At 41.9% G+C, this 20,160-nt stretch overlaps 1 protein-coding gene across 4 annotated transcripts in view; it reads right to left on the bottom strand.

Annotated features, from left to right (window-relative positions):
- MYO1D (myosin ID) overlaps nt 1-20,160 on the bottom strand; it is a 162,348-nt gene that overhangs the window by 98,241 nt on the left and 43,947 nt on the right. For all 4 annotated transcript variants that reach the window (XM_040617250.1, XM_040617251.1, XM_040617253.1 and 1 more), the window contains exons 7-14: nt 19,799-19,915; nt 18,357-18,560; nt 17,045-17,190; nt 16,846-16,960; nt 15,975-16,145; nt 11,121-11,191; nt 9,381-9,455; nt 7,686-7,818 (exon numbers count right to left, since the gene is read on the bottom strand). In XM_040617250.1, the coding sequence (XP_040473184.1) occupies nt 7,686-7,818; nt 9,381-9,455; nt 11,121-11,191; nt 15,975-16,145; nt 16,846-16,960; nt 17,045-17,190; nt 18,357-18,560; nt 19,799-19,915 (1,032 nt within the window). The remainder of the gene's footprint in view (nt 1-7,685; nt 7,819-9,380; nt 9,456-11,120; nt 11,192-15,974; nt 16,146-16,845; nt 16,961-17,044; nt 17,191-18,356; nt 18,561-19,798; nt 19,916-20,160) is intronic.

Genomic DNA, 20,160 nt, shown 5'->3' with positions numbered 1-20,160 from the left:
GCAAGGACAAATGCAAAGCTCCCCATTTAGGCAGAAATAGCTGTACAATAAAAGAATAAAAAACTGATTTGACACCAGTGCTAAAAAGATCTAGGAATTCTAGCTGAACATGAGTCAAATTCATGTTCTTCTAAGAAAGAGGCACAGGAACAGAAAAACTGTAAAACAAAACCCCCAACAGTTCTACTGATCTGAACATCACATGCAGTTTGGGGCACTGCAGTTCAAGTGGGATACAAATGGCAATGAGTCAGTTAAAAGAAGAATGAGAAAGATAAAAAAATCCAGAGTATGTGACTCAGAGGAAATACAGTTTTAGTCTAGAAGGACTAAGGAGCCACATAACCACCCTGACATTAGATTTTATAAATTTAAAGGGTATATATGAAGAAAAGTAAACGACAGTTTTAGGACAAAGTAGTGTTGGCTTTAACTACAGTCTAAAAATCCAGATTAGGCATCAGGGAAACAAGGAATGGGAGCAGAAAGCCTGTGTAAAGGAGGGGAACCTCCATCACTAGACAGGAACAGTCTTGAAGAAGCATCTGTAAAGAGAAGATAAAGGCAGACATGTCCTCAAACAGGAGGTGAATGAGGTACATTCCCAAGGTCCCCTTTAGCTCTATTTTCTATGATTTTAGGTCACTCAATCTCAGGTTAACATGAAAGGCCAAAACCTGCAATTTTCCCTTCAGTAATATTGAAGAAACAGGATCATCCTTAACTATCCTGGCTAGTCCCGACATAACCTGGATGCAGCATTAATGACAGGCACGTGGAGCTTCCACTCACTGAGTACGGATAGGATGAATATGAGCAATGAGGAGGCTTAGATATGGAGGCCTTCAAAAAGCAGACTTGTATCCTAAAAACTGATACAAGCCACTGGATCTTCTGGGGAAGGTGTTGGACTGGAACATTTCCCTGCTTAACTTAAGCATGCAATGAGTAGCATCAGGCTGTGCTTTTCTCCTGGAAGGCTGTCCTCAGGGTAAGAACACACCAAGGAGCACGAGCAAAATCTAAGCCAACCACCTGTACAAGAGCTGGCAGCATCCCTGTGCTGCCTACCCTCCATGCAGCAACCCAGGAGCCCATAAGTATGGGGAGTGTGTGGGTAAACAGAAGGATGTGTGGGCAAAGTATGCTCTTGCATCACCTCCCTTCCCTCCTAGTGACTATCTCTCTCCCCGTGAAGTGTGCCAGGGATAGCTCTTTCACAGTCTTGTTTGGCTCCTTTCCTTACCAGGGAGACCAAGGCAAAGCTGCATGCAGTGGAGAAAACTGCCCACTTCCAAAGAGCAGGCTGAGCCCTCTGGTAGGGCAGTGCTCTCTTCATCCTGCTCTTCTTTTCATATCCTCAGAGAGCCGTGGGCTCAAAAAAGGAACACTAAGGACACAGATTCCCCAGGACACCAGGCAGCTGAGCGACAGCTCTGTTCTGTACAAAGTCTTCTACTGAGGTCACCACCACACTAAGCACTTCTGCCATGGTAATTCAACACAACCCATACCTATCCTATGTGTTCTCCTTTCCTTAAAGACAGCATGGTGAAATATAATGTGTTGGTACAATTTAAAGAGTTTTAAGAGATTTACATATAAACGTTTTTGGCTTTCTCCTGAAAATCATCTCTGAAAGTAAGAAGGCTTACAAGGGTCTTTATTAACTCAGCAGTCTCCTACCAGCTCTCAGAACTTGCAGTTTGTGTGGGTGATGATTTTTCCTTCAGTTATAGAGCTTGGCTGTGCCATGGGAGGGCAGCTGTCATCGGTGCTCTTCACCTCAGCACTCAGGCATCATGTGTCAAACTATGAAGGTAGAAGCAGCCCTTTCTGAACTTCAAATCAGTGTTGAAGTAGGTTTGATGTGGTCATGGCAGCTATAACTGATGAGGAGTAGGAGTCTGCTGGACCTGATGCCTGCAATTTATAAGCTCTGTATTGTAATCTCTCAGTTGTACAGCAAGAATCAAAGGCCAGGTCATTCAGCTGCTAGATGAAGTCTCCTATGTGACTGGAAATAAAACATTTAGGGAAAGCATGGGATATACAGAGAACTCCCTGAATTACACCCAAACTTAGAAGCTATGAAGATTGGCAGTTGTGAAGGTGAATGGTCTGAGTTCTCCCCATCCCTTCCTGCTAATACTCAGCTCGGGCCACTTCTCAAACCACGCAGTAAGTCACCCTTGAGGACAAACCCATCTCAGTGCTAACAGAGTCACCAACATCAGAACAACGCCAGACCATGCCAGATCTGCCCTCAATATGCTATCTTGCATGTGATGCCAAGATGAATATAAATACTTTGATGAGGTTGATACCACAAATATTCCACATTTGATCAACAGAACTGCAACATCTTAACAACACAGGAATCAAATTAAAGAAGCCATTAGGAGCATGAAGTCAAGAAAGGGCATCCCACCCTTTTACCTCAAGGGAAGTGGTGTCACTTGTTTGTTACTGACATTACAGCATCCAGTTCACATCTATTCATTATTGCTTATACATAAACTCCCTTCACCACTGCAAGGCTGGCCGCCTGGGTTGCGATTCAGGTCTTTGCCATTCAAAAATGCAACAAACCTCAATGCAAAACATCTGTGACTTCATGCCCAACACAAAGACGAGTGACTATATCTGCATTTGGTATAAAAGGCAGAAGTCAAGACATTGCTTTTCTTTTGGAAAACAGAAATAGGAAGTTCCTGCACAGACAGGAGATCATCTATCAGTGCAATTACAGTGTAATTAAAGCCTCTCAGCAATGACAGCTACTAGGCTAAATTCTAAAGTAGATTATTCCATGCCTACAATCCCACCAGCCTCAGCTCTTAAGGGGGATAATTATACAGCTCCCATTATTGTACCATGAGGCTGTCAAGCCTGGGAGCTGCATTTTATAAATGGAAGAACTGAAATACAGAGACACAAAGGCCCCAGTTCTGAAAGCTGTTTAGATGCCTAATTGCAACTGATTTTTTTTTTCAAATCAAGCTGAACGATTTTTAAGTGTTAAAAAGACAATAAACCAATTTAAAAGTCACCCTAAACAAACCCCTCCTTGAGAGATTCCACCACCTCCACCACCCCTAGTTTACAGTTTCCCATTAGATAAGAGAAGGGATATGACAAATTTGTGCTGGATATGCCAAATCAGTCACAGTGATGACATTATAACTTACTAGAGATGAAACCTGTCAACCTGGATGGGAGAGGAGAGGTATGGAAGAAAGAACAGTCAGACAAAAGGAGTTACGGAAAAGAGGAAAAAAGGGAAAGAGGGAAAAAGAATGCATGTCCAGAGAGAATTCCTGGAGAAGCTCATCATTTACAGCTGTGTCAGCCAAAGGACTCCCTATGTCAGTGTTTAAAAGAAAAGCCACCCAAAGTAATCCATCACAGAAAGACCAAATCTTCAAGAAAACAGCATGGGCAGTAAAACATGTGGTTGAGCAATGTTACACGCCAACTCTGTAAAGCTAGTTTTTGCTTTGGTTGGTTGGTTTGGGAAAAAAACCCAAACCCAAAACGTTTTTTTCTGCCTACCAGAGTTTTCTGCCCAAAAGACTCTCAGCATAAGTCTGGAGAATTACAGTATGATTGAGATGCTGCTACTGATAAGCACCACTTCAACTCAGCATCCTCCAAAAATATATTTTCTGAGTCTTCATACTTGTATGGACATGTGTACACACAAGCTGAAGTTAAAACTGTATTTTTGAGTGGCTCCTGCAGTGCTAACATCACTTGTATGGTACTCACCCTAATAACCACACCATCTGCCCCTTTCTTCAGGGACCACAGAACTCTGCTTCGTCACTGAATTCTGGATTTAAAACAGAATACCAACCAAACAGAAATTTAAAGATGCTTTTTCTAAACACCGGAAACAAACAACCAACTAATGCTGCAGGTACTGTATTCACAGACTGTGAGCTTTGTTTCTGATATTATTGTTATTCCTGCCCACCAAATTAGCATTTTTGGAGACTATTCCCCCAAATGTCAGGTTTAAAGATACTTTTTATACTGCCAAAAAACTTGCAGCACTCCAGGAAGGCCAAATGAGTATCAATGAAGTGCTCTTGGACTGCCATTCTGTTCAAGGACTGTAGAAACAGAGCACATAAATATGGTTTAAAGCAGTTTACAAAGAAACATTATGCAAGCAGGAACAGCCCAGGTGGAATGGGAGGCCAGGATGAGAAAAGCAGCACTCACTGTGCTTACATACTGGACACACTCTGGTAACGTCAATAAATCATCAGCCCAAACCACAACAAAATTCAAGCCTATCTTCATCTCGTTTTCTAGAGAAACAGCTGACAAAAACATGAACTGATATTATCTCTCCCTACGAACCTTATTCCTCTGACATCCACAGACCACAGCAGCAAAGACCGCTTGTGCAACGCTGTTTTCAGAGAGCTGTTTTCATCAGCTGTTACCACAGGCTTCCCCAGAAAAGTCCTGCAGGGTCCAAACTGCAGTTAGACACATAGTTGTTGTCACTGTTGATCCCCAGAAGTGCAACTCCAGCCCCAAGTTAAGCACGGGAAAAATGGTAAGGCAACCCAAGGGAAGAATTATGGTACCCATAACTGGAACGAGTGGTATCCCCAAAAGAGACAGAGGTTTTACCAGCCCAGGAACAACAACTGTTCACCCACTCTCCAGCCCCCAGCAGAAGTAAGAGAGCTGAGACAAGTATCCAAACTGGCAGTGACTCAGAGGCAGAGCAGCCCATTTATTTGTGCATAACCAATAGCTAGCAAAGCACGGCCTGAACGCCCAGCTATTAGCTTGCTAATAACATGCACATATTATTAGCTGTACGAAAAGTCAACTCAAAAAGATCCTCAGGGTGGAATGGCCAAACAGAAGCATTATCTCTCTGCATGCTGTTTTACTGTTCGAAGTACACAATGATTGTGTTCAGGACCCTTATCTAAGCAACCTCTCCTTTCTAGGACACACCAAAATTTAGACCCTTTAAAGTAACATAAGCTTGGCTTCAGGATAGGTCCCACCAATTTTTTTTTGTTTAAGATGCATGACAGCCAGATTCTCCACTAAAAATAGCCAAAGCTCAACTATGTAACTTAGTTTGCAAACTTAAGTACCTACAAACACTGTTCTGCAAGGAGCGTTAGCCCTGTACGTGTTTAAACAGCAGACTCCAAAGTGTGAACTTCACCCGCTTCGTTCCAGCCCTCTATCATGCTAAAGACTGGCCATAAAACACTGCACAACCAAGACAGCCTTTGGCTCCTTTCTGCTTGGCAAAAGTCCTTTTAAAGGCCTGACAAACACATCTGTTTAGCCAGAGCCTCCCCTTTAATGGAATCTGTAACTCTCTGGAAATACAATGCTCTGAGACAATTTTCTCCATTGCTATTCAACAGAAAATCAGGAAAAACACATCTTTAATACAAGTTTCCCAATGGAAGTTTAGGGAAAGTAAAGAGTGGGAAAGGACTATAGAGAGACACACACAGGAACCTCCTAGTGGTTAAACTTGACTTAGAAACAGTTCCTGGTTATGTCCTATCCTTGGAAAAGGCTGGCATTTGTGATAGAGATACCAGTGATAAATGGACTGAAACTAACTCATTTCACATAAGTCAGTCAGCCTTCAATGCTGAATTTTGGTACCTGTCGACTCAAGATGGATAATGGGCCATTTAAACTCTTCAGCTCCTGCTGTGAGTTGCAGGAATTGTTCAAACCACCACAGCGCATAGCATTCACTTAACTATTTTTACAAATACCAGGTGGCCTAGAATAACTTTTCCAATAAATAAGCAAATAAGTTTTTCCACAAATGCTTGCCGAGCCTCCCCGCCAACAGCTCCCAGCTATCCCGCCTTGATCACAGCCCTCCACTACAACACCACCAGCTGTTTCTGTCTGTATTGCTTGAAATACCTCACTGCAGTGCATCAGGTTCCCTACCCGTTTGGCTAGGCAAGACAGAACGTGAGTGCTCTGTATGGCAGAGAACTGCATTAACAACAAACAACATCAATCAGAATCTTTCTCCTTCCCCAACTACTCATTTTCACAACACACAAAGAAACCTCTCTGGGTTCTTGTCACCTCTATACCAAAGTTAAGTCAGGGCTAGCCAGCAAATTATTTGGAGGACTGACAGATCAGGTAAATCTTGACTCCTTGGAAAGTCAGACTAAAGTTTGCCCCTATCTGCCTTCCATCAGGGTCACAGCCACCCTCTTCAGCCTCAACAGCTCATCATCTGCCATCCAGGAAAGCTCCTCCCTGGCTCACAGGCAGTGGGGTAGGACCTCCTGCAATTTCTACTTACGGTGCCAACCTAAAGTAAGACCTGACCTTCAACTGAGCTAACAAGGGGATCCCCTTAGTAGCCCTTAGTCAAATAGTACTGGGGAGAGGTGTGGGGCTTCGTCACTCAGTCAGGAAGCTCAGCTAGCACCTCGAGACAGCCCTGGCTGGACTTGCACACCATCCTGCAGATTTACTGCTGAAGATTAAATCCACTCCAGAACTAGAACCCAAAAATATGAAGCAAGCATGTTTTCATCTAATTCTGGAAAACATGAAGCAATATATTATATCTTGTAATATTCCTAGTGAGGATAGCTTTCTCCTTCTGTGCACGGCCAGTACTGTATGACCATGCTCTGACCAATACAGCACCTATGAAGACACACTCATGTGGCTGCCACTCCAAGCAAAAATTCAACTACTGCTCTGCTCTTCACAGGGTCATCTTATTAGAACAAGGATCATCTTTCTACTAAGCTTTTCCTAGCCTTACCACATCTGTGTGCCTATTCTCCCTCCAGATCTTGGGCCAGCAACACCTCCTTTGCTACCACAACTGCCAAGAAGATAGTCAGAACACATCGCCCTTTATAGCTTAATTATGCTAAATGTCAATGTACACCACTGCTCTGGGGTCACTATTCATCTCTGGTGGCTGCACACCCCTTCCACAACACTACCACAATGCCAGAAGCCCAGCAAGGTTACCCAGCATCAGTAAGACCCAAATATTTCTCAGTGATGTCTGCTCACACAAGGGATCACACTGCTCCCCTCATTCTGCCACTTGGCTGCACCATGTTCAAACAACCACTTTCCCAGTTCATTCCCTTACCTACCTACCTTTCACACAAAGTGCTGCTTGCCAGGGTAATACCTTCTACTATCAAACTTAATTACTTAGTCAAATAAAAAGTTTCACTTCTCGCTCTCTGACAAAGGAAAGAGGAGGAAAGAATGAAATCACATAGGTTTGCTTCTATTTTCACAGAAGTCACTTGGCATTAAAAGCCAGAAAGAGAGAATCTCTCCACCGTGAAACTACATCCTCTGGGCCGTCTGCCAAAAGAGCTTTGTTAAAGATGATTATTTATTTGATATAGTAATTATTACCTAAGAGAGATTAGCTTTGCCAGAAGTGAAAGATACACTGGTCACAGAGGAAGCAAAAATCCATCCTCTTTATGCGGGGATGGCAGATAACTGTCCTACGAAGTCTTCACAGCTGCCAATTGACACAACCAAAGCTCATCCGCCATTCCTCAGCTCAGCTTTCTAACTGATTGCGATAGGAGGATGGCAGCCTCTCCACAGAGAAGCTACACCCTACTAATCAGAAGTTGGGAGTCAATTTTGAAACAAATATTTACCTTTGATGCCAGGTTGTCCACTAATGCAATCATGGAGTTCTTAAAAAGAGTAGCAGCTGTCAGAGGCCTCTTGGTTACCTCAGTGATGCTCAATTTACCTTCAGGCCACATCATCTTCAACACGGGATTAGAGCTAAAAGACAGTCTCTTTAATTGCACAGTCTAACAGCACTTCCACTACATTCAAAATTCAACAGCTTGCTTCTGTCCAGATCTACTGGTGTTTTCAGCCCAAAATTTATCAGCCAAACCAATATGACACTCCTGGGCAAAGTATCTCTTGCTCTTGAGCAACATATAGTTCAAGCTTATAACTGAATATTCTGGAAGAATAACAAGCGCATTCTCCTCTTCAGATAAAGATGTGCAGTAATGGGATAGTAAAAATCCTGCAGAAGTGATCTATCAAAAGCAGGGTCTGCCTTACTGACACAAACATAAAGAATGTAATCAAAACAGAAATGAGCAGGAACACAGTCCTCAACCTCCCCCCTTGAAACTTGGAACTGATTTCACACTGTATTTCTGCACCATTCTTTATATAAAAAATAATGTATACATTTCAGCTTATATTTTCATGAAGGGTTGAATGTGAGGTAAAATGGCCATGATGGATGGCAAGAACTCTGGAACAGACAAAAGCTGAATGCAGTTACAGCAATTTAACAGCCAATCTATCACATGCTTTAATATGCTGTAAGTGGTCTTTGTGAATAGTCTTTACCAGAGACTTAACAGAAAACAGAGGCTAAATATAATAAAACCTCTGTACAGCAAATATTTTGCAGGTTTTTGGTTAATGTGAAGTCTTGAAAACAGGAACAGCAAGACTGTTCAAGGGAGTACACTGAGTAAACATAACAGGACTGTAAACTCAGTTAATAGTTGTACTAGCTCTTAAACCAGGTAAACCATTGTCCATGCAGCTGCAGGCTATTTTATGCCGACTTCTGCCCCTGAGCAAAGTCTCTGAAAGGTTGAGATAGGCCACAGTTACATAAGAATTAGAACATGTTTAATGCCAGCCAGTTGAGGCACTTAGGTATACACACACATTTTGATAGGATTTCAAATTGGCTTGTCAAAGGCAATTTTTACTTGCCTAATTACTATTTAAAACACTCAACTACATGGCTTAAATTTTTCATGTCACTGCACATATGAAAAGGATTCAAATCTATTTGCCCATTTTGCCCCCTAGCCCTATATTCTCTTTCAAAACAGGGACTTCTAGCTGGGGTCAAGGATATCTGTTGTTGACCAAATGCTACTCAGCATCTTTAGCACTGATTAAGGAGACATCAGTAATGGTACATTTGCAACTGGTCCAATAACCTGGTTAATGGCAAATCAAGCAGCACAGGTAATCTCTGCACAGCTATCTTGATTGCACAACGAGTTGGTGTTGGTTGCAAAGACAGACTGTAAATTTAGTTAAATTAAAGGTTATATCAAAACAAAACCAACATATACAGAATAAGGACTTTATCCTGAAATATCAGACTAACAGTCTTTGGGTTACAGTAGACAGACAGACAAAGATCAAATCCCAAAGCAATGTGTTTATTCACCAGCACTGCACGCACAGTGAAGATAGTATCAGTGAAAATATTAGTCTCTTCTAGCACCCAGTCTATAAACAAGGATTCTGACAGGTCAGATTTGAATTCACCTCATTAATAATTTTATTCCTACCTGTTGTACATGAGGCGCTTGAAGTCCTGAAATAAAGTGTCCTTGTTTTTGTCAATAAATCCAGTGACTGAGTAACTAAATAAAAATAAATAAAAAAAAGGAAAACAGTTAATTGCAAAGAAGCAAAGTCCTCCTCTGAGCTGCTAGTATCAGTGTGGAATCAGCATCCTTGCACTCCTACAGACACAGCAGATGCTAATCAGGAATCCAGCTCTGTTTCCCAACCTATCACCAACTAATTTGCTGCATGAGCACTGTGTGCGACTTAGATCCATCTGTCCAGGTTTCCACCTCCACTCCAGAAGCAACTTAAATCTAGGTTTAGAACTCTATCTGAACTATGCAGGTGAAGAGCATGTCAGCTGAGGCACCTAGCAGGACTTAAGCAAGTTGTAGATGGCCCAAATTCAAGAGTGACACTCATTACTTCTGCCTCCAAATTCAGAGCAGACGTTTGTGTTAAATCCTACAGAAGTTTTTGGTTTTTAATGTCTAGTCTGCCCTTCCCTTGGTATCAAGGAATATTCTCTAGTAGAAGAGTGCCTGAAATCAAGAGCAGCCTATAACCAGAGAGTAGGGAACTGTCTTGGGAATACAACCCCCCCCCCAGAAGATTACCACTTCACAGTTTCAACTCTTCTTCAAGACAAGACAGACAACACTGTCCTCAGAAGTGCAATATCTCCCCATTCACCCACTCCCACACAGTTGCTTCCTGAGCTTCAGATCTCTGCACTTGCACTGCAGGCACCGGGATCGAGAGCCCCACAAATCCCTGCATGAAGCCATCCTCAAATCCTGAACTATGTTATCTGTGAATATTTCCGCATTTCAGTTTTCTTTTATAAAGGTTTTCTGCAAACTGGCAACACAGAAGGTTCAACCACTGATATGGCACCTTGTATCTTCTCCTCCAAAATGCTTTGAAATCAGGGATCTCTATCAGCAATTGCTCAACAAAGACTCCAGAACAAAAATCTAGCTGCACTGATTGGGCTCCAGTATGATCACGCTGGTTACCCTTGTAAATGAAAGGTAAATTTAATCCCAAGGCAAAAGAAATCCTAAATTATGTCTCTATTAACTCCCTTTAGATTCTGCTGACATGGGATGTCTACACAAATCCTAAACCATTAAATCACTCCAGTGATATTGCAGACAACAGCCTTCCCAATGAACAGTTTCTAACATAAGTGCATCTCTCCCTTCTACTTAATCTTCCTTCGTGTTATTGTCACATGCTGTTGACATTTTTGCAGGCTTCGGGTACAGAAAACTTTTCAACCTGAATGGGGAAGGCTCCTTGCACTGATATTTGTTGCAGTTTAACCCTGTGTTTTCAGTCTGCTCAAAATGATTTGAGAATTTAAAGCCAGAGAGTTATATAATCATACTAAACAGATGTCTAAACCAGATTTTATTAGCTCAGCATAGCTTCCTTGCATAAACAGTGCTGGCTTCTCCCCCCCACACCCTTTTACTTTCCTGAAGCACTGCTGTCCTCTCATCTCCCCTCCCCATATTCTCCTTTTGTTTCAATTCCAAGTACAAAATCATATTCTGTAGAGCAAGTAACCAGCCTAAGATTTAACTGATAAGGAACGGCTGCACTCTGTAATTCTGGATGACAGCTATTCTGGTTCACACCAGAAGCAGCATTAAATCAGAATACTGTACCACTTCAAAGCTAGCTAAAAGACAAAAATAGAAGGTGCAACTTTATTTCTGAAAGAAACTTACATCACATCTCCAGCGTAGTGCTTGATTCGAAAGTCTCTGTCAAACTCCAGTGTTTTGTCAGTTGCACATAGCTAAAATAAATTCACATACATTAAAACATCACCTGTGGACTTTCAAGTTTCATGGAAAAGCAATATGCACTGGAAATAGAAATGGAAACTATAGACATTCCACTTTATATGTGGATGTGAAATACAGTTATAACATTGCTTTATAATATTTTGTCATGGATGTATTACAAGAACACATATTTGTACAAAACCAAGTTGCAAGAGCCTACAGTTTTATTAAAAAATTGATACTACCTCAGAAACACCATTATGCAAAAAGAACACTTGTGCATGTAGAGTAACGTTGCACCTAGGAATTAACATATGACTTTAAGTCTTCCTCTATATTTTTTTCCATTGCAGTATCACTCCTCAGCAAAGAAATAAAGCAATGAAGCAATCAAAATACCACAAGTTGCAACAGCAATGCTTGTTCTGTCCCAAATCACTCTAGATATCCAACATCCCTCAGTGAGATCCACCCATAGCAGCCACCGCTCCAGCCCTCTGCTCTCAGCTCAGACGTCCCATTACATTCCTTCACTACAAAGATGTCAAATGCCCACATGGCAGCCATTCAGTAGCAGTAGCCATAATACACTCATCCCTTCAGGAAGAACAAAAGCCAAAAAATCCATCAGTTTCCGCTTAATTAAAAAAGGACAACAAGATCAAAATGAGGATTTTTTTAAAGCCAGAAGGGGCAGTTAGATGAATTAAGTCTTTGCAGGAAGCATGGGCATCATTTAAGAACACCAAGGGCTATGAGCAAATAACCACTATCCACCAGAAGTCCTGGGAAAACAAAAGAGGAAATAGCATAGTTAAACTGCAGGGCAGGAGAGATTATTAGAAGCAGAAAGATATCGTCCAAAAAACTTCACCTGTGTACAAGAGTAGAAAATAGATTAGCCCAAACGGACAGATGTAAAATAAAATAAAATATATTTTAAAAAAAATAAGTTACAAGGAGGAAACCAAAAAACCTGAATAACAAGGTATACAGAAGGTTACAAAGGTGTAAGTCGTCCAGCTTAGCAGGAGCAGGAAGCACACCAGGGTCTGCAGAGCTGATAGATGACCAAGGTGCAGCAGGAACACAGGGAAAACAAAGAAATGAGGCCATATCAGGAAAACAAATAATTTTTCTTTTTGCAGCTGTGTTCACCAGCAAGGGGCTATAGAGGATGTAATGCCTGTTTTTAACCACCTAAAACATTCATCTCAAACCAAGGTGTCAGCCCAAGAGGTATACAACAGGCAAAACCGTAAAGGAATGAAGTAACTGTTGCTACCACAACTGCGACATGGTTGGCTGCACAAGCTTCTCGCCTAAAACTCATCCAGTACTGGGGAGACTGGAAGGTGGCTTAACATGATCTTAGGTTGTTGGTTTGGTGTTTATTTTTTTTTAAGGAGTGTTTCTCTCCGAGCTTTGTGTCTACTGGGCAAATCAGTTGAAATTAGTTAAAAACACCCAAACCAAACAGTAAGTGTATCAATACAGTTCATAGTCTGCTTGGGATTCTGAGCCTTTCTACAAGGTCTCTTGCTAACTACTCCAAGAATTTAAGCTGCTAGGAAAGATAGGAGAAAGGGTCCTCACTGTTGGAAAGATGGGAACAGGAGTCCTGCAGGGAACTTTTGTTCTGAGGTCTACACTATAAACATCGTCTTAAATGAACTATCATCTGAGAGTAGTAGGAAGGTCAGCAAGTTTGTTGATGTTACCCAATTATTCAGGGAAGTAAAAGAACTGCAGGAAGACACAAGAGGCTAAAGCAACAGCAAAAAAGAGGAAATGAAAGTCAACATATGATATACACAGAGAAAAGCCAAAGTTCATCGTAAATGATGGGCCCCATACTGTCCATTCCCAATCCAACAAGTACCTTAACTACCCTCCATCTCAAGAAGGACACAGGAGAACTGGAAGAGGCTTTAAGAAGGGCAAAAATGATTAACAATACTGACTGACCGCTATGGTAGGACAGGCCAAATGAACTAAACCTCTTCAGGTTAAGGAAGAAATGCCAGGAGATGATGGCAAATGACATGGAGGTGATGTACTGGAAGACACCATGAACTGTGTTTCACTGTTCAAGAACTAGGAGGCAACAGATATAATCTAAAAGGGAAAAGGGAGGAGGGGCGGAAACAGGAAGGAGGGAACCCTTCATGTGAATATCTGAGCTGTGGAATTCTTTGCCACTTAAAAAAAGAAGGGGGGAAAAAAAGGAAAGAAAAAAAAACTATTAAGGACTTGATTGAGGGGGTTCCTGAACTGCACATCATCAGCGACTGGGAGCATATCAAGTTATCGTTACATGTTTGTCCTGCACTCTTCTCCCACGTAGACATTCACTATTGCCTAGTTTCTTGGAAGATACTACACCAGATGGACTAGAATGGACCTTCTGACATTCTTCCCATCACAATCAGTTTGTTGAAATTGACACTTTCAAGTTCGAAGATTTAGGAATTCACAGACTGTCTATCACTGCACTTGGCCCTTTGAAAGTATAAGATCAATTGAAAAAATCAGAACTTGAAGAGATTGAGAAAATGAACCTGCGATGTTGAGACGTACTATCAGCACAGTTAGCATGTCTACATATCTAGGTGAGCATCAGACAATTTGGAAGACAACCCATGCTCTAGAAACATAAAATTTTGTGACAAATACCTATAATGGAAGCGTTTACCCGTATTTTTCGTGGTTTATTTGGCTTTCACCAGGACAACCAAGCAGACAGCAGCAGATCAGACATGCAATACACAAATTAGGACACTACTATTTAGGGCACAGCAGCCCCTTAGAGCTTATCCACATGGAGCCAGTGTGCAACACGCTCTACCAGGGAGCAGTGAAGCATTAGCTCAGTCTGAAAGATGGGAGCATTCCCATAACACGTCAGCACACATACTTTAACTCTTTAGGAACAGCTTTGATATACGCTGAACTTTATAGTGTGTGCACAGAACAACTGCAGTCTACAAAAGCAAATTGTGAAATGAAATCAGGTCCCTTGTTTTAATTCAAGCTAGAGAAGGCTGGCTTAGAAAGCTCAGGTTTCCTACAGCAGTTCTAGATGGAACTGATTAAGTATCTTGATACTGGTAAAGGACATCTGCGAAGATGCAAGAGGGGGAAAAATAATTATGACGCTGAGAGTTTTATGGATCATTTTTTTCAAGGCTATATTGATTTCAACTAGAAATTAGCAAGCCAGAAAGATACATCATACCCTCCATAAACATTATTTATATAGCAGTATTCCTTGTTTCCCTCAGTCTGTGCAAATGCTTTTCTGACAATGCCACCCCCTACTGAGGAATGCTGTAACTGGCAATATTTTCTTTTAATGTTTCCTATGCTGTAAAGGGACTCCTGAAGGTAAGGGCAATCTTTTTTTTTTTTAATTTTCATTTCATAGCTTCCCATATACTTTATGAAATTCAGTCCTCTTCCCTCACTGTACCAAAGGACTACCTGCTCTCTCCATGATAGAACCATTTCACCTTAGCAGATGCGGGAAGGCCAGAACAGAAACGGAACTCCTTTCTCTACCAGCTTACACCCATTGCTAGACAGCTCCAGAAACTGGACCACTTCCCCCACCGCTCCACTGCAGAGGATTGAAGACTCCATCCCCCTACACATCACTATGCACAGTCATTAGTACTACTAAAGGAAGCAATTTGCATCAAAACATAGAAACTCAGACTAGGCTTCATGAAAATACTTGGGTTTGGGTAAGTTTACTCAGAACATGCTATGCCTAGCTCATCTACTGCTTATGCACGTAAAACCTAGGTTAACACAGAAAGCAAGACTCCCCCCATTGCTCCTTAGTGAGGATGGCAGATGAGATGTCAGGTGTGCTGCAGCTAAAGGGCACTTAAAGAAAGCCACATCTGGGAGGAAAAAGTGGTTATTTTCCTTTTGTCCTAGCCTCTAACCAAACAAGCCACATCCAGATCTATTGTTTATATTCAGCCTCCCTGAAGGCAGCCTTTAGCACATATCTTACACAACCATGCTAATTTTGTATTTCTGACCTACATAAAATATTGTAGCAGGGTGGGAGGGAGAAGGGGGGAAGCAGCTTTCCAAACGATATATTTCAAACAACGTTTCTGAGTAGAGAGATGTCAATAAATTAAAGGCCTTTATCTGATTACTCAGTGTAAAAGGTTCTCACATTAATCAGGCTAGTGACTGTTTTTTCAATATGCTGCAAGTAAGGAATAAATAAAGCCTTTTAATTCGTACATTGTACCAAAACCAAAGCAAGTCAAGGGGCCTGGATGATCATAGGTACAAAGAGATGAGCACGTTTTGTAGCCAATAATGATGGAAAAAAATAAATCACAGTGCTGTAATAATGCAGAAGTGTGAATAATTTCACTGTCACTATGCATTAGAGCAGCCTGGGAAGAATGTCACGTGGGTTGAAACTGCACATTGATTGGTTATAGATGACATCATGATACGGTCAAGGCAGGAGCTCATGCTTCTTTTATGCCTGGAATAAAACTGCTCGCGCGTTGGACTACTTCAGCTCCCTCTGCCGGATACAGGGCCGCCCAAGGCACGACCTAAACCCAGAGCAGGAAGCCTGCTCTGTAGTTGGGAGCTGCTGCTGCTCTCAGGCATTTCATTTCACATTTGATGGTAAAGATTCCAACCCCAGCCACCTTCCAAGTCTTTTTATTCATTCCACTACACCTAAAAAAATATGAAAAGGTATCACACAAGAAAGGAAACAAGTTTTGAGGGTTCAGAGGAGCACATACTTACCTTTCTGCTGGAGAAATGAGCATGCTTCCCTAGCTTGTTATTAAGAACCTCAAGGAACATCTCATCTGTAACTTTTCCCACATTCATGCAGGCATCATCCAGAATGGCAATGATCCCTTTGTGCTGCTGCTCTACCAGGTCAACAATGACCTGATTGTTAAAGTAATCAATCTGTAAAAAAAAAAAAAAAAAAAAGAAGAACAGGTATATTTGTGACTTTGGCCAGTGAAAAAGGAGCACAGCAGTGTTGGCCACTGAATGGCACCCACTGTTCACAGGAGAAGCAATCAATTTTCAATATACAGATCACTAATTCAAAATTAAACAGGCTTCTCTACCACTAAACAGCAGAGAAGGTGATTTTTCAAACACCTCACAAATCTCATGACCTCTGCTAAAAATCAGCTGCTACAGAAAGCACTTTAAAACGTCTTTGACAATTCAGTTGTGCACAGTCACCACAGTGAAAACTGTGCATCTTATCCTTGGCATTCTGAAAGGAGTTTGAACAGGAGAACTCTAAGATTTTTACACTTTAATATCTACAACTAGACAAAATACATGAGCACTCAGAACAGAAACACACTGTGTGATGTGTGTGGCATCACAGAGATGCCACAATATGTTTTAACTCAGATCTGGAGTCACTTATTTTCCCACACCACTGCAAATAAAGACATGTTGTGAGATAATTGGTTAGCTTCTTCCACAGCCTGATTTCCAGACAGCAAGTGTGACAGTACAGCTGGCACAGACACATATGTCCTATCAACTCCAACAGGCATTTACATGTGGTGCAACTTTAGATCTGGGACTTATGCTGGTACAGTGACCCCAAACCGACCTCTCCCTCCCCTGCCAAATAACTCACATGCTTCCAGGGAATTCCCTCTCGCTGGTATTCTTCCTGCTCCTGCTTTAGAACCAGCTGAATGAAGAGCTGCTGTAGTTTTTCATTGCAGTAATTGATGCAAAACTGCTCAAAACTGTAAAAACATTAAGAAAAAAAGATGATGAGCTTTCTGGGAAAAGCAGAAGGCACAGCATTGTGCTTTAACAACATGGCTCACCTGTTATTGTCAAATATTTCAAAGCCATAGATGTCCAGGACGCCAATGACTGTGTTTTTCCCATGTATTGTAGTGTCATAGTTCTTCACTTCAATCACATCATTGATGTGCGTTACAATCCAACAAAAAAGGCGCTCGTATATAGCCTGCCAGGAAACAAATACCAAGGAATTTTGCCTGCATCTGTCTCAGTTCTTTCTGGTAAATGCAACATGTGGTGTTACAAAACTTAATTCAAGATGCTGCCCTAACTACACAAAAGCTACAGATAACATTCTGCTGAAAGCGAACAGCTACTGACATGAAGAAAATATTCTATGAAAATATTTTTTTCTTTCTTCAAAAAGTCATTTACACAAAGTCTAAATCCTGGTGAGGTCACTAGGTACAGCGGTTCCCCTCATTTGATTCCAGTCTGCTTTTCAGCTGCCTACTAACTTCCATTCCTAAGAATTATCTAACAATATTGAAGAGCAAGTAAGAGGTCAGTTATAGAAACCTAACAACCAAACACAATGGCAGTAAAATAGTCCTGTTCAACTTTCAAAAAGAAAATGTTCTGTAGGCACAAGTATCTTCAAAGTCTACGTGTTCAAAATGTACTGTGAAGCTGTGCAAACATACAATCTTAGGAAAAAAGCGTCAAGTTAATAATCAAGGATCTTCATAACTTCATCCGTTCTTCCCTTATCAATTGATTTCTTAGCTAAGGAAAGACAATTGTCATTCCTCCTGTCATCAGTATCCATCCTTAAGAAAAAAAAAAAAAAAAAGAAGATAGCACTTTGGGTTTCAGCCCAAGTTCTAGGTGTTACAGTTCCACTCTACTCTTTGAATTTAACTGCTAAATGAAGTCAAGAATCAGATCTTGCAAAACATTCAGCCCTGTACAATGTATTCCTTCTGCAGATGCCAGCAAGCCAGGCTTGCAGCTCCCTCCCCTCTTTTGTGTGCCTCAAGCAATGCTGGTTGTTGTGCATGCTGTGTCATAACCAGGGAAGGGCAGGGATGGTGCTGCTCTGCAATCTCCATACAGAACACAGGGGTGCATACAGTCAGAAATAAATCTGCATGAAGTCGAGGCTTCCTTGTGTCTCAGCAAGCACTATTCTCATTGATCCACCCAGGAATCCCACTAGGACCTGAGCACTGAAAAATGTGCAATTCTGAAAGCAATTCAATATCGAATGCCTTCCACAGGCATTGCATTCTCTGCTGCACTAAGTACAACTCAACCGACAGGCATAAGCAAAAGAAATGCGTCTGCATTACTGTCCCATACAAAATTGGATGCAAAGAAATTTAAACTCACTTTTGCAAAGGCATCTCTGCCATAGGTGGCTTCTTGTTCAGTATGTTGTTTATCAATGACATCCCGACCTGTAGCTACAGTTCGAAACAAAAGAGCCTTCTCCACCATGTCAGATTTTGTTGACAGCAAGTCTGCGATGATTGACACGACCTTGCCATTTTCTATTACAGGCGTATCACCATCTACAGAAAACTTCAAGTTCCCCTGAAATAAGTAATGAGAAACTAGATTTCTCAGTCTGTCATTTATTAATATGAATCAGTACACTCCCAAGTTCACCCACATTCCACCTGCTATTCAAGTCAGTGTATCTCCTAACACATTAGAACGGTGGGCCTTGCATTCCCATGTACCCACAAAGCCCCAACACCAGTGGCAGCAGCAAAGCCTGACCCAAAGTAAAGCATTGCTACTCAGTGTTCAGCTCTGCTTTTGGAAAAAAAGATTACATCAAACACTTCCAGAGGTTTAATCAAACACTGTCTCAAGATTCAGAGTCTAGTGATGGGAAATTACATCAAGTACACAAATGCTGGATGTAGCATTTCATCCTCACTGCAGCTCGCCATGGAAACACTATCCTTACAGCAATTCTTACTGTATGCTATTGCCCATGAAGGTAATGGAAATATTCTGGGGAAGCTGACAAGTCAGCACTGCTAATAAGACTGGACTGACAGCACACTACCCTAACAGATTTCTTACCGAATACCTGCAGCACCAGGATTACGTAGCAACACCACTGCAGGAGTGGGTGGTCACAACCCTGCCTGCATGGCCTGACCCTGCTCTGCCTCCATTCCTTCCCCAGCACCAGGCCGGAGGAGAAAGAGTTGGGAAAAAGCAGCAGTTTTCTTTGCCACCCTCCTCCTGCCCACTTGCGGTGCCTCTCTCCTCAAGGAAACCAGAGACCAGAGCTACAGGGACACTGCGCAAGGGAAGAGGCTCTGTGGTCCCAGGGGAATACTGGTGCAGGAGGGATTTCCTTCACAACAGAATACAGAGAATTAAGAGGTCTCCTGTATCTGGCTGTGCTCAAGCCTCCACCACGAAGTACCATCCCTCCAGCAAAACCACAGTGGTGATGGTGACTGTGAGGGCAAAAGGAGACAGAAGGATAGCATGGAGAGAGCTCCATTGCCAAACCCAAACAATTCCTTTCCAGAACATTTAGCAGCTCCCAGTGCTTAGTGGCACATCTGTTTTGGGATCTGGAATACGCAGGAACGAATGTGATCCTCTACCATTATTGCAGTGTCCTATTTCATTGAGGAGTTTCACTCACCACTGGAAGTTGTAAACTGTATACATTTCCAGCCAGCACATCTTCCAGCTACTTCTGCAGCAAGAAAGTTAGAGCTGCTGGAAGTACAAATATACTGCTTGACCCTTGCTGAAGAGCAACAGCCTACTCATACCTGCAGGCAGAGAAGAGAGCTTACCAAGTGAAGAATGGCTGCCACAATTCTGTAGACAGTCTGAATCTCCTCTTGCTTGAAGCCAATCACTTTCATGGCATCAGCTACCACTTTGAACTCTGCACCGTCACTGATGGAACACTGAGGGGAAAGAGATGTCTGGGACATGAGGTGCTTAATGGAAGTCAACTATGAGAAAGCAAAGCTTTTGCAATCCCATGAGAAATAGATTTGTCCTCTGCTATTTTTCAGATGCAAGACACTGTTGTGAGATTTCTCAGCTTATTCTAATGCCATGCCATATGCTTGTACACTGAACCCCACACTGGACACACATGTATACTAGCAGCAATGAGACACAGAAGTCCATCACAGCACGACTAAAT

Source organism: Falco naumanni, chromosome 18 (genome assembly GCF_017639655.2).
Source record: "Falco naumanni isolate bFalNau1 chromosome 18, bFalNau1.pat, whole genome shotgun sequence".
NCBI lineage: Eukaryota > Metazoa > Chordata > Aves > Falconiformes > Falconidae > Falco > Falco naumanni.
This window is presented reverse-complemented; position numbering and strand designations above follow the sequence as displayed.